The sequence below is a fragment of the Xiphophorus maculatus genome, chromosome 2 (genome assembly GCF_002775205.1).
Source record: "Xiphophorus maculatus strain JP 163 A chromosome 2, X_maculatus-5.0-male, whole genome shotgun sequence".
NCBI lineage: Eukaryota > Metazoa > Chordata > Actinopteri > Cyprinodontiformes > Poeciliidae > Xiphophorus > Xiphophorus maculatus.
Genome location: NC_036444.1, coordinates 12,045,505 through 12,058,376, shown reverse-complemented (window position 1 = coordinate 12,058,376; position 12,872 = coordinate 12,045,505). Strand labels below are relative to the sequence as shown.

Sequence of the window (12,872 nt, the reverse complement as noted above, 5' to 3'; positions counted from 1 at the left end):
CATCTAGACTGAGCTGTGCTATAGCTTAAAGTGATTGTCCATGTTTGGAGAATACATTTTAAACCATTAGACTTAACCTCAACTGGAAAAAAGAAAAAAAAAAGAAAAGAGCAATTAAGGCGTATTAATGTGAGGCACATGAGACAACAGAATAACTAGCACTTCTATTGTGTTGCAGAACTGTTCTAAAACAATAATGCTCCTCATTGATCCAAACTAATCAATATTTCCCTGTGAGATGGCCAGTAGGAGAGCTGATAACTCTGATCCACACAGACAGGCAGGCAAAAAGTTCCTGCACTGTATTTCACAGCTCTGAATATTCTATGGGAGGAATAGTAAAATAAATACATATTTTTGGATTAAATTAATTTTCTCACAAATGGATGAGGTTGACAACACACAAGCAAGGCATAAATACAGGGAGCGATAATTTTGCTTACAACTGACAACAAGAAGTGAGCAGAGATTTTCTATCACATATTCTATTTAAAGAAGTGACGAAGGTGAGAGCAGAAGGTGAGAATTAGAGAAAAAGGACAAAAAAAACAGCAGGAGGAGTGTGAACACAGGACTCAAAAGTGAATTCAAAGGGAGGAACTCGAAAATTTTATATAGTAAGCTCATATCACACATTCATCATCTTCTCAGAGAGAAAGATATTATTTTTTCTTTTCCAAGAAAAGCCCTCCCCAAAGAGGGGAAAAAATGATGCGATTGTGAATGAAACTTGAAATTTTACAATTCTCTTGGGATCCTATTACAACCATTCTTGTATGTGTGTGCTATTGTCCAGGCTTTAGAAATGGATTAGTGATGACTCAGAAAAGACGGCTAATCTCCAAACGCTAATCCCGTTGGGCTCTCTGCATTTCTGACTTGGAACGATGTGACTTGCTCACCAGACTGGCACTGGTAAACATGGCTGAACAGGCAGGATGGAAGTGTTAGAGGTTAAATGAGGTGAGAGGTGTGGAGATGGTGACATGGAGCGCGGTGTTGAGAGCTAGTGAGAATAAGTCGAAAAATGAGAAAAAGAAAGAGTGGAGGAGATAAATGAAAAGACTGAAAAGCATCCATCAGCTATCTTTGACCTGTCCAGGTGTTAAGGTATGTATTGAGGATCTTTCATTATCAAATGCCAGTTTAGTCCCTGGGCTACTGTTAATAACGATAATGATTAATGGATAATATCATAGACCAATGATTTAGTGACGGATAACAACAGCCTCAGGAACAGAGACACATCACTGTGTGAACATGTGTATAAAAAAAAAGAAAAGTTTTTCTCTTTTCTTTTTTCCTCTCTTTTTTTTTACATGTTTGATTCTAATAGTTCCTGACAAGTTATGTTTATATTTGCAGTTTTCGATTGCTTGCCTGTAGGTTTAAAGTGTAAGTAAACCTGTATTAAAATGTAACAAGTTCCTAAAAAACAGCAACACTGCTAGTGCTGTAATCGTGGGCTCTTTGGTTTGTGTTTAGCTTGATTTTAGGATTTTTCATCTTTTGTTTTTCATATTTAGTTAATTATTTTTAAGATGCATTGTGCCTTTGTTCTGTTCTTCAGTATCTAATAGCTGATATTGTGCTCTGTATTGCACGCTTTAGTTACATTTGATCTCTATGGATCTTTGGAACAGATTTCCTATTTTTTGTCACCTCTTTACAATCTGTATTTGTTTATCTGTGTACTCCTCATAAAAGTAATTACATTTATTTAAATAGCACCTATTACAGACAAAATCACAAAGTGCTTCACAAAGACACAAACATAAAAACAACAATATAAAAACTGACATGAATGGTAGCAGTCTAATTACGGTCAGTAATTGGACTGCTACTGCTACTGTCAGTATAACAGTGCCTTTAGAGAGTTCCAGAGCCTCAACCAGAAAAGCCCAATCTTCATGAGTTTTAAAATGAGTCCAAGGTATGACCAACCACCTCTGATTAGATGATCCTAAAGTCCTACAGGAACAAAAAGGCTCCTATAAAATAGCACTTGAGATTTGTATACTCTGAGGGTGTTTACTTCTTCTATAATATCTTGCTAGTTTTTTGTGATCATTGATCTATCTTAGCTTCCTTTAGTGTCTCAGCTCCATGCACTGTTCAGCTGTCTCCCATTTTGCCAATAGTGATTTTTTTGTCTAAATCATCTTTGGCAAAAAAAAAAGAGGTGGTGACCCAAGGAACCAAGCTTAAATTGACTAATGAAGAGAAGTTAAACATTTGTCTTATAATATAATACCAAACAGATAAAGGACACCTGCATTAAGAGAAAATCCAGTCCATGAACGTCACAAAATAGATCAGTAACAGAGGTCAGATCTGGCAGAGTCCAACCAGCACTGGGAACAATCTTGACTTTGCGCCTAGAATGCCGCCGACAGAGGGCTAACATGACCTGGTTAGCCCTTATAAGCACCCAACATACTACAAATTACCTGGAGGGACAAAAGGTAATTTGTCTACATTCACTGCATTCAGTAATTCACACACTGACGATTGTAATCTACATATTAACCACTTATTGAAGTGTCTTTCTAAGGACACAAAAACTGAAGTGGACGGATCACAGGCTTGCACTTCAATACACTATTTACAGTACAAAGCCTTACTTCCTGAGCAACCATTGCACCAACAAGCACACAGTACCACTCCAGCACAGTAACTGTACGCCATTCATGGAGGTGATCCGTTCATATTGTAATTCAAAGACACTCCAACACAGTTTGTGGACGTGATGTGATTACGCCGTGACGCAGCAGCACAGAAACATATTGTGCGTGAGCTGTACTGAACGAGTCAGGATATTCACACTGTCTAATCCCTGAGTCAAGTATGTAGGCCAAATGCAAAACAATATAATGCTTCATTTGATGCAATATGCTTATTGTGACTGAAGACTGAACACTATACGAATGCATTTTCAGACACATTTCAATTATACAAGTAAATGATATTTGTCCCTAGTGCCGTTGTGCCCCCACTGGTCCCCCTTACTCTCATTTTCATTCCTTTCTGTACCCAAGTCTATTAAGATAATAGGAAAGGAGTTGTGTATGCGCTTGTTTTCATGTAGCGTGACACAACAATACCCGTTACCTTGGAAAAATGAAGCGAGTATCCTGAGTCATGCAGTACCCAGACTGTGCTGGAAGAGGCGCTGTTTCACTCTGCACAAATGAAGTGTTTTAGCCAGTGAACAGATCTTGTGAATGGATCACTTTAACATACTTATTCTAGAGATTCAGTACACTCAAATGAACTTCCGTTTCCATCAATAGGTGTAGTGTTCCATGACAGTGATTGAAGAGGATTTAATTTGATCGAAATGTAATTCATGGGCATAAACTTTTGTTGCATCAAATACATTTGATGTAATGTATTCTTAAACTTCCCATTATCATTTGTTCGCCCGCCCGTCCGTCTCCTTTTAATTGAGCTTTTTAGCAGCTTAAATCATTTAGGAGCTTTTTACAAGCATGCAGTGGGAGAAAAACACATAAAACTCATCTCTTTTAGTCTCACTCACTAAGCTCCCCAACTGAGTTTGTTGATTGTAAATCTTTGCAAAATCTCAGGACTGCAATGGAACGGAATGTATTGTTTCAAAGACAAAAGAGTCCCCATGGAGCAGAGACAGAGCCTGAATGTCTGTCTTTGTGCAGGGAGAAAGCAGACAGCTCCAATCTCTGTAAAGACCCATCTTAATAAAGCCCTCCACAGGTACCAATTAACTAATTTCCAGATTGTTTTTTTTCTGAATGTAATTACAAAACGTGGTGGGTCTTGAGTACATGGAAAGATGTAGAGGGAAAAATGTTAGGGGTGACTGGTGAATGAGAAAAATAAAAATGAAGGAAAATAGGTGGGAACAGGAAGGAAGATGCAGTGTTGTGTAAAGATGAGAACGTGGCGTGTAAACAAATCATGTGCTAAAACAAAACATTGGATGGAGGTATATGATAAAAACCTGAAAGGCCTTGTATCCCATACAGATGAAAGGAACAAATTTAACAATGTAAAGGCAAAGAAAGAGATGGATGGCTGCTTCCTGGGTTCACTGCTGTCACAGCACAGCTTTAATTTCTTGAGGAGCAGTGGGATTGTTGAGTCATAGTTATATCCACATCTGTGGATTGGGGGGATGACTAGGGTCATGAAGGGCAGAGTTCTAATCTTTAGCAACAAATAGAGCAGTAGGCATTTCATTAAATATAGGTTTTATGGTGTCCATAAATCTATACTTCATTACTTGTCTCAATCTATTTGTCCCTAGTGAATATTTAGGTCTGCATAGCCATGAGTTGAACATGTGCAGGCAGGAGCAGATGAAAAAACAATAATAATTTGAACATACTCTGAATAAAGTGGATAGTGGTAATAATAGACAATAATTTACATTTAGACACTCAATATGCACACTTTACTCTTTGTTTAATCTGGACATGTACTGTAAGACCCATAACAAAAGATGACTATGTGAAAAATGAAATCATACTTACATAAACAACATTGACGTAATCATCATCAGACAATGTCTCTAGCATCTCACTGACGGATGTTCTGATTAGTTTCAGAGTCAGACCTGAGACACTACCACTCCTATAAGGAAAAAAAAAAACAAGAAAAAATTAAACATTTGACAGCTTCTCACTCAGTATCAGCTCATTTCTTCTGTGAGACTGTAGTCTGCATAGTAAAAAATTGAATTTGCCTTAAGAAGTACAGAACATCATAAAGTAGGTTAAAAAAACACATTAAGAGTAGAGAAGAAAATGTAAAAAAAGATAATGGATCCGTGAGGATATTTCATGTACTCACGCATCCACAAGGATTAGCATATCTTTGGGTGAGGCAGCCCCTTGAATGTACCTTAATGAATGATAAAAAAGAACATTTCTGGATTAAGACTTACAAGTTTTGATTCACAGTTAATATGCCAACTGACATTATAATGATTTACCCAAAGGTAACACTTTTAATTGTTCCATTTTTTATGGACTAGAGGAGAAATTATTACAAAGTTAATAAAAAGGCTTTGCAGTATTAATGTTGGAAAGGTGTTTGCAAATAACTACGTCCCTGACTAGAAACTGTGAACTTCCGCTTATAATTGCCGTCAGATCTTTAAAACGGATTATTCCAATAACGTGTGTATCTCATCACTTAAAATGGAAATGGATACAAATTTGCTTTTGAAAATATTTTAGATGCATTTTGTTTATAGCACATAACACAACTCTTTCTGAACAGTAACCCACAACCCAAAGAAGAACTGTACATGTGTCAATAAGGATAGCAATGTAAGGTGAAACTTTCTGTATGTACACACACCGGCCACTTTATCAGGTACACCTTGCTAGCACTAGAATGGCCCCCTGTTTGCATTCATAGCTGCTTCAGATGTTTGCGTAGACATAAATATGATAGCTTAATTTTTTTGCAGATTTGTCGGTTTTATATCCCAGAGTGTCAGTCTCCTGTTCCTTCACAAGGAGGTGAATTGGACCTGGTTACCAAAAGCTACTGGAATAAGGTCACTTGAATCGTGTGTCTTTCTCATACTAAGGAACTTTTTGAGATGAGTAGATGCATTAAGTTGCTAAAATGTCTAAACTGGTATTTATGGTGATGGGCAATTGAACAGGTATACCTAATAAAATGGCAGATGAGCAAATTTCTTCCCAGTTTTATTACCATGGCCTCCTGCGGACATCATACAGATCAATTTTGCTGGGAGTTTTGCGAGCATCCATCCACGGAGAGGCTATAAAAGGAGATCAAATGTAGGCTTATTATAATCTTGCTTATTATAAAATGGAATTAACACTAATTCCTATTTTGGTTCAATTTCTGACACATTTAACTGTGAGACTGTTAAACTCTAGCAATATGCAGCGTTAAATATGGCTCAGCAGTGAGTCACTGTCTAACATGATAGGACACATTTTATAATGACAGCTGGCCAGTTGGATGGATTCCTAAATTCATCACACCATGTACAATGCGGCACGTTTTATGGTGTTCAAAAATAATACCAGGAGAAAAAAACTGGATGTGCAGACTTTCTACTTTAGAGAGCACCACAACAAATGCAAGTCTGCAGGAGCATCCAGTATGTTCAGGCCTGTCATGCATGTTATGGGGCTAAAAAACTGCTTCAAAAAGGCAATTATGACTACACATTTTCATTCATTTTAATCTCCCAATTAGGCAATCTGCTACTGTGGGTAAATATTGTGACCAGTTGCCAAATACTTTTTTGATCCCTGTTTTAATGCCAATAAAGGTTTGACAAAGCAATGTAGAGACTCTTCTAGACCCCTGAATGTATGTACCAACATCAAAGTGACAGACACATGGAAATTAGACTTGGATTTATTTATTAAACTTTATTCAACCTGGTGAGTTAGTAAGACATTTTTTTATTCACAAAAACAATATTTACATTTTTACAAAGGTTATATATTTATGCATTGATATGAACTGTTTGTGTGAATTTGGACTGCACAATATGTTGTAAAACTCAACTAAATATTAGATGTCAATATTGTAACATATCAGATAAATATCAGATGTTAATTTTGTAACATCTGATATTTAGATATTATAGGTTAGACAGACTGCTTTGTTAAAATTGTTGGCTGTGGTTTTAGAGATGCTCCTACCCAGTTGTTTAGCAATCACAATTTTTAATCCTGTCAAACTTGCCAAAAAGTCACTATTTTTTCTCGCTTCTAACACTAATTTAATGGTTGATTATTATAAACCTGTTGCCTTATACATAACACCTAATAACATGAAGTATGATGAAAAGCTAACCAGTGATTCATCTCATCCGTTAGTAGTCATTATGTTGCTTCTGATCTGTGTAGTATCAATTTTACAGTGAATCATCGCACTGTAGATTACTAAGAAAAAATACTAGATGTTTTCTGTAGCCACAGGCTGCATCTTCGGATAACCCAAGTATTTGTTTATTTATTTACCTGGGTAGTAGCGAGCCAGGCCTGTAGCACTGCCAAACACCTGCCAAAGAAGTGTTGGGTCATCTTCTCTGTTCTTTTTAAAGACATCCTCCAGTGCCTCTGTCCAGTTCAGCTCATTCAGCACGATGGTAGCTGTAATATACAGATGCACAAATCCATACTTTGTGTCAAAAGACTACATAGTACAAACTAGACAATCATGTGTCAGATGAATAAGGTTTATTACTGATATATATTTTCAGAAATTATGTAATATCTTAAGATGTCAGTCTACCCCTCTTCTCTAAGGTTCATTACAAACAGCAAAATATCAACACACCACTGTAATTTATGCTCACAGGTGGGATGGCCTGGTCAGGGGCTTCCCAAAGGAACTCCCATTGGTTAACTTTTTCTTACAAGCCTCCTGACAGCCTATGTTGACTCTTATGCTTTTAACTCACACAAATTGCTGCTTTGTTCTGTCCCTGTTGGTCAGACTGAATTGGGTAAAAAGGCTTTCGTTCATTCTGCTCCGGCCTATTGGAATTTGCTATAAGAAACTTTAAAATTGACAGAATTTATCTTGTTTAGTGCATTTATATCCAAACTAAAGGGTCTTGAGGCCGATTCAATGGCACGTACCTATTTTTTATAGCTCGACATTTTCTTTTAACTGTACTTTTTTGTTGTATTTGTTTCTGACTCTTTGGCCAAGACTCCCTTGACAAAGAAGTTTTTAACTTCTATGGGTTTTTATTCTGGTAAAATAAAGGTTAAAAATATGTACTTATTCATTTTTCATACAATACCAGCTTGGCATTAGCCACTGCTGCAAATTTTTTGAAAATGCACAGCCCCATTAATTTAAGCTAATTTTTTATAGAACAGTATGATGAATTATGTTAAAAAGCATTGTTACAAAAAAAGAAACAACAAACATGAGTTACATCAAAAATGAAATTAACAGCCCAAATATTTAGATTATCAGTGTAGTTTATTTGTAAGATCAGATTAGATTATTTTTTTCACAATTCTGTAGTTCCGCAATTGTCTGTGTTTGCATGGTCAATACAGTTTAGAGGACACAGCTGAGCCTGTCAGAATGCTGTGGAAAATAGTCAAAGACACGTGGGCATCCAAGATTAACACATTCATCAAGATTCACAGACAGACTCACTCGGCGTCGGCTCATTTGCTCAGCAGGACACATGAGCAAATATTTGTCCAGCTCAACAGCAAATGCCCATGTTTAGCCACCAATAAAAGTGGTGGTATTCAGGAAGGAAGTGCTATGTTGTTCGAAAATTAATCTGTCTTATTTTAAGAGTGCTTATTATCAGAAACACCCAGCTGTCTGTGTGTGTCTGTGTTTCTATCACTGCATCCGTGTGATTGATTGTGTGTGTTGTGAGAGGCAACAGCCATTATGGATGTAATGGCACAGGACCAAGGCAGCTCAGAGCCACATAACCCTGACTATGATTGATGGAGATGCAACATGTGCTATCGCAACTCAATCTTTTTTTTGTCTAGCTACTACTGCTGTTCAGTGACACAATTTTCAAAACATCTTCATATTCTGACGGTTTTTCATTTAACCACTTAAACCTTTTTTAATGCTAGATCTGAAATACATTAAAAGATACAAGTAAACAAATAAATAAATTCCTTTTATACGTAAGAAAATAAAAAAAAAATCCATTGTCTAAATGCAATAACATAACATTCCTTTAGTGTACGCTTGGTCATTTGTAGCAAAGGATGCATCTACGGCTAAAAAATGTCACTTGTTAAAATGCAAGTTAGAACATTAACTTTTGTAAACCTCACGCCTTTCCGCTTGACATCAATGCAATGTAGGTGTAATTCTTTTGTGGATTAATTGACAACATGTACACCAAAAAGTTCTTAGTAAGAAGTTTTTTAACATAATTTGAAGCTATGAAACTATGCCTCTTATGAGTAGAACAAAATTATAGACAAAGAAGATTTTTCAACAAAAATTAAGTATATATGTTTTGTACAGTGCATAGTTACTGGTTTGGGGGTGTTAATCCTTGATTGGAATGTTTTAGAGTTACTCCAGTTAATAATTAATCAATTACTAAATTGGTTGATTATGTCGATAACCGATTAATCATGATTAATCTGATTAATTGTTTCAGTCCTAATATATGTATGTGTATTTGTAATTGAAAGGTAATGTAAAGGGATTATGTTTTCTATCTGTTTAGATATGTATATGTGACACATTGGGCTCCTATACTGAGTGTGAAGTGGCTCATTGATGTGCTAAGGAAACAATGTTTATCTACGTGCATGTCTCATGAGGACAGCATTAATAAAGACTTGGAGGCCAGGAGTACATGTGTCATTGGGAAAAGGAGGCAAAAAGCAGGCAGTGAGTGGGAGTGCAATTAGTCATGTATTTCTTCATTAACTATAACATTTCAAAGAAAAAAAGGGTGAGATACTGAGAATTTAAATGTTATATTTGATTATTTTACCTTAGGATCAGCCAACAAAAAAAATCAAGTGGATAAATAATGCATCATCACACAAGCCAGTTGAGAAACATAGTGCTTCCAATGTGTATTGAGGCATTGCTTAATTCCACTAAAGTACTCCATGACAAAGGCTCACAAGTCAGTGCACCCCTATTAAAAACTAGTGAGGTGGACTCAGGACTGAATCTTCACAGGCACATAAAGACAACTACAACTTACTCTGGCTCCCTGTAGCTCAGAGAATAGTCTTTAAGATACTTTTATTAAATCAATAAATGGCTTAGTACTAAAATATGTAAATGACCTATTGCCCTTGTTTCAACCTTTAGGGCTACTCAGGTTTACTCTGTATCCCCAGTTCCAAACATGGAAAAGCAGCATTCAGGATGTATGCACCACTTGGGGTTTGTTTGTAAGAGGTAAAAGCCCACATGTTTAAACGAGAACATTGATTAATATTTGATTGTTCTTGATTATTTTGTTCATGGCATTTGATGACATGCAATATTTGTTATATTATTATTTATTGTGTTATGTTTTTATCAATCAACCAGTCAATCAATCAGTTTATTTGTATAGCACATTTCAGCAACAAGGCAGTTTAAAGTGATTTGCATCATAAAAACAGCTTTTTAAAGTGCTCTATCACATAAAGCACTTTGTTGCTGAAATGTTCAATGCAAATAAACTCGACTTGACTTTCTGAATCTGTAAATAACTCAAAATGCCCCAGGGAAACTTGTGCCTTATTTTGTTGTGGCGAGTCACATTTGTATAATCATACATACAGTTATCATATACCACATACAAGGGTGAAATGCAAATAGGGTGTTTATTTTGTTTATGTTAATATTAACATTTTAAAGAGATCTTGGACTTTGAGAAGTTCGGACACACAGAACTGTAATTTGAACCTCATGCTGCTCCGTAGATGTGAGTGTGAATATTCAGCAACTACACTTACTTGATCAGACCGTTCACATCAGATTGTTTCGCATTAGCTGTTTTAATACTTTTTTAGGGGATAATGCATTTATGATTGTGTTAAGCATTCTGGTTCAAAAATCCACTGCACTCTGCCATGAACATGTCCAAATCTTAACAGTTATGTCATTTGGACAAGCTGTCTCTCCAATCTTGATCCTCTTCATGGCTGCCCTCACATTCCTTTTACAATTTCTTACTATTTTTTTTTCTTCTCTGTGTAACTTTCTGCATTCAGTAGCTGTTCCAAGTTTTTATTCAATTTTCTCAATGAACTAGTGAGTAAATTTCTTTCTCCATCCATAACAACATATATCCCTTGCATGTCATTTTCAGCTCAATCTCGCTGCCTAGTCAATCGATGCAAATCTTCCAAGAACTTTTTCTCAACACTGGTGCTCTATCTTTCCAGTCAAATAGCAACTTTTCCATCACAGAGTCTTTCTCAGCTTCTTCCTTAAGTTTCTGCAACATTCTTCCAATTAATCCTTGGTTCTGTCTTCACTTGCTTCCTCTGCTTGATTTCCAAAATCATCCTACATACTGTACTAACCACCTTTGTAAATTTTCTTCTGGCACCATCTTTCAACCTCCTGTCTCAGACTGCATCTTCTGCATATGGCCTTCCTGTGTGTATATTTCTCCACTCTTGCACCCTCACAATACATTCTCTTCAGCATAACTATTTCACCTTTTTGGCATAATTCACTACTATATGTCATTTCGCATTTGTGTCCACACAATACCTACCCAACATGTTCCTATTCCACCTGTAACTTTAACCTACATCTCTAATCACCACTTTTCCTCTACCTGGGAACACTTGCCACCACTTCAATGACATATCAACAGTTTGGCAGAATTCCAAGCTGGATACATCTCTGAAGTATGCAGAGTACCTCTGCATACTTACTTCCAGAACCCAGATAACATGCCAAAAAAGGATGATCAGTTTTAATGAAGTAAAAATCCCCAAATCACCTGCATCTACCCACCAACTATGTCCCTTATTTATACCTGTGGTTATCATGTCAACAGAAGTGTTACACATGTAACCTTGGAGCCAGACGGTTCACCAGCAGGCTGAAATCCATGCTGTGGAAGTCACTCCATCCTGCTGTCTCTCTAAGTCAGTGCTGACGCACTTCATTCAGCTGCACAAGTTTTCTTTTTTTCTCCTGATCTACATACAAACACAGAAATTCAGTTTCTGTATTTGTCCAGAATAAACAGAAAAAGTGAACAAGCTTGAGTTAACAAGCAGCACTACGATTCAGTGGGTAAACCTTCCAGTAACCAGACTCATGTCACCTAAGCTCACAGAGAGTTTCTGCTGTGGTCATCATATGCTTAAGACGAGCACTGAACCTTTTTCACCACATCAGACAAGCACTTCAAAGCATAAAATTAAAAAAATTAAGACAGAACACATGCTAGTGTAGAGACAAATGTCTCTGCACTAAGACATTCAGCATTCAATCCTTAACTCATTGACATTCAGCTTGAGAAGTTCTAATGTCATAGAGACTCTAGAGAATCCAATTATTCTGGACTATTTAAAGTAAATGTCAGCACATGATGATGAAATGATCAGAAATTGACTTTTATCACATGCATCACACAACTGCTTTGTAACAGTTTACTCTAAAATGTACAGTTTTCCATTTGCAGTCTTTTTTATTCTTTGGTTATTCAAGTATGTACGTTTATACGTAAGATTACAAGAACATCTGCATTGAGGCAAGGCAGAATGCAAGACAGAAGCATTGTACAAAAATCATATCATTGCAAAAACTGCACAACTACAGAAGTCAGTAATGTTATCATTAAGTCACTATTTAATGTTTCCAAATCTTAGACCTTTGTGCTTCAAGAATTGGCGCAGCAGCAGCATAGTCAGAGCCAAATCTGATAGTTTTAGTTCATTTCATTACATTGTACAAACAAATGTGAACATATACTAAAACAAATATTTAAATTCCATTTTTCTTTCTTACTTACTTTGATTATTTTCAGATTGATAAAATGTTGCTCGTTATCTGGAGTATGTTCAGTTTTAGATTTTGTGGGCATTCAAGTTCACATGAAATCGATGACTGCAATGATTTCAATTTGTGTTACCCAAGTTGACCATTTCAACTGGACCGCTGCTCATATTCATTGATTGTTGAGCCATTAAGAGGAACAATACAGCAGAAAAATGGGCAAGTTTCCAAGATGGATGAAGTGTTAAAGATAACAGTAAGAGCTGAGGTTTGGTCTCTCACAGTTAAACTATTGAAATATTACAACAGTTAGACATAGTATTACCTTTATGTTTTCAGACTTTTATTTCTGGTGATTATAAAAAGTATGTTTACTACCTGAGAAAATGTTTTATGTTCAAAAGGTGCTTTTA

At 36.3% G+C, this 12,872-nt stretch overlaps 1 protein-coding gene across 6 annotated transcripts in view; it reads right to left on the bottom strand.

Annotated features, from left to right (window-relative positions):
• The window catches only part of LOC102238041 (voltage-dependent calcium channel subunit alpha-2/delta-1), a 70,027-nt gene that overhangs the window by 30,804 nt on the left and 26,351 nt on the right, over nt 1-12,872 (bottom strand). For all 6 annotated transcript variants that reach the window (XR_002751836.1, XM_023324641.1, XM_023324647.1 and 3 more), the window contains 4 exons: nt 7,002-7,133; nt 5,710-5,779; nt 4,834-4,884; nt 4,515-4,614 (listed from right to left, as the gene is read on the bottom strand). Coding sequence is in view for 5 of the 6 variants with exons in the window: in XM_023324641.1 (XP_023180409.1) it covers nt 4,515-4,614; nt 4,834-4,884; nt 5,710-5,779; nt 7,002-7,133 (353 nt within the window). In the remaining variant the exon portion in view is untranslated. The remainder of the gene's footprint in view (nt 1-4,514; nt 4,615-4,833; nt 4,885-5,709; nt 5,780-7,001; nt 7,134-12,872) is intronic.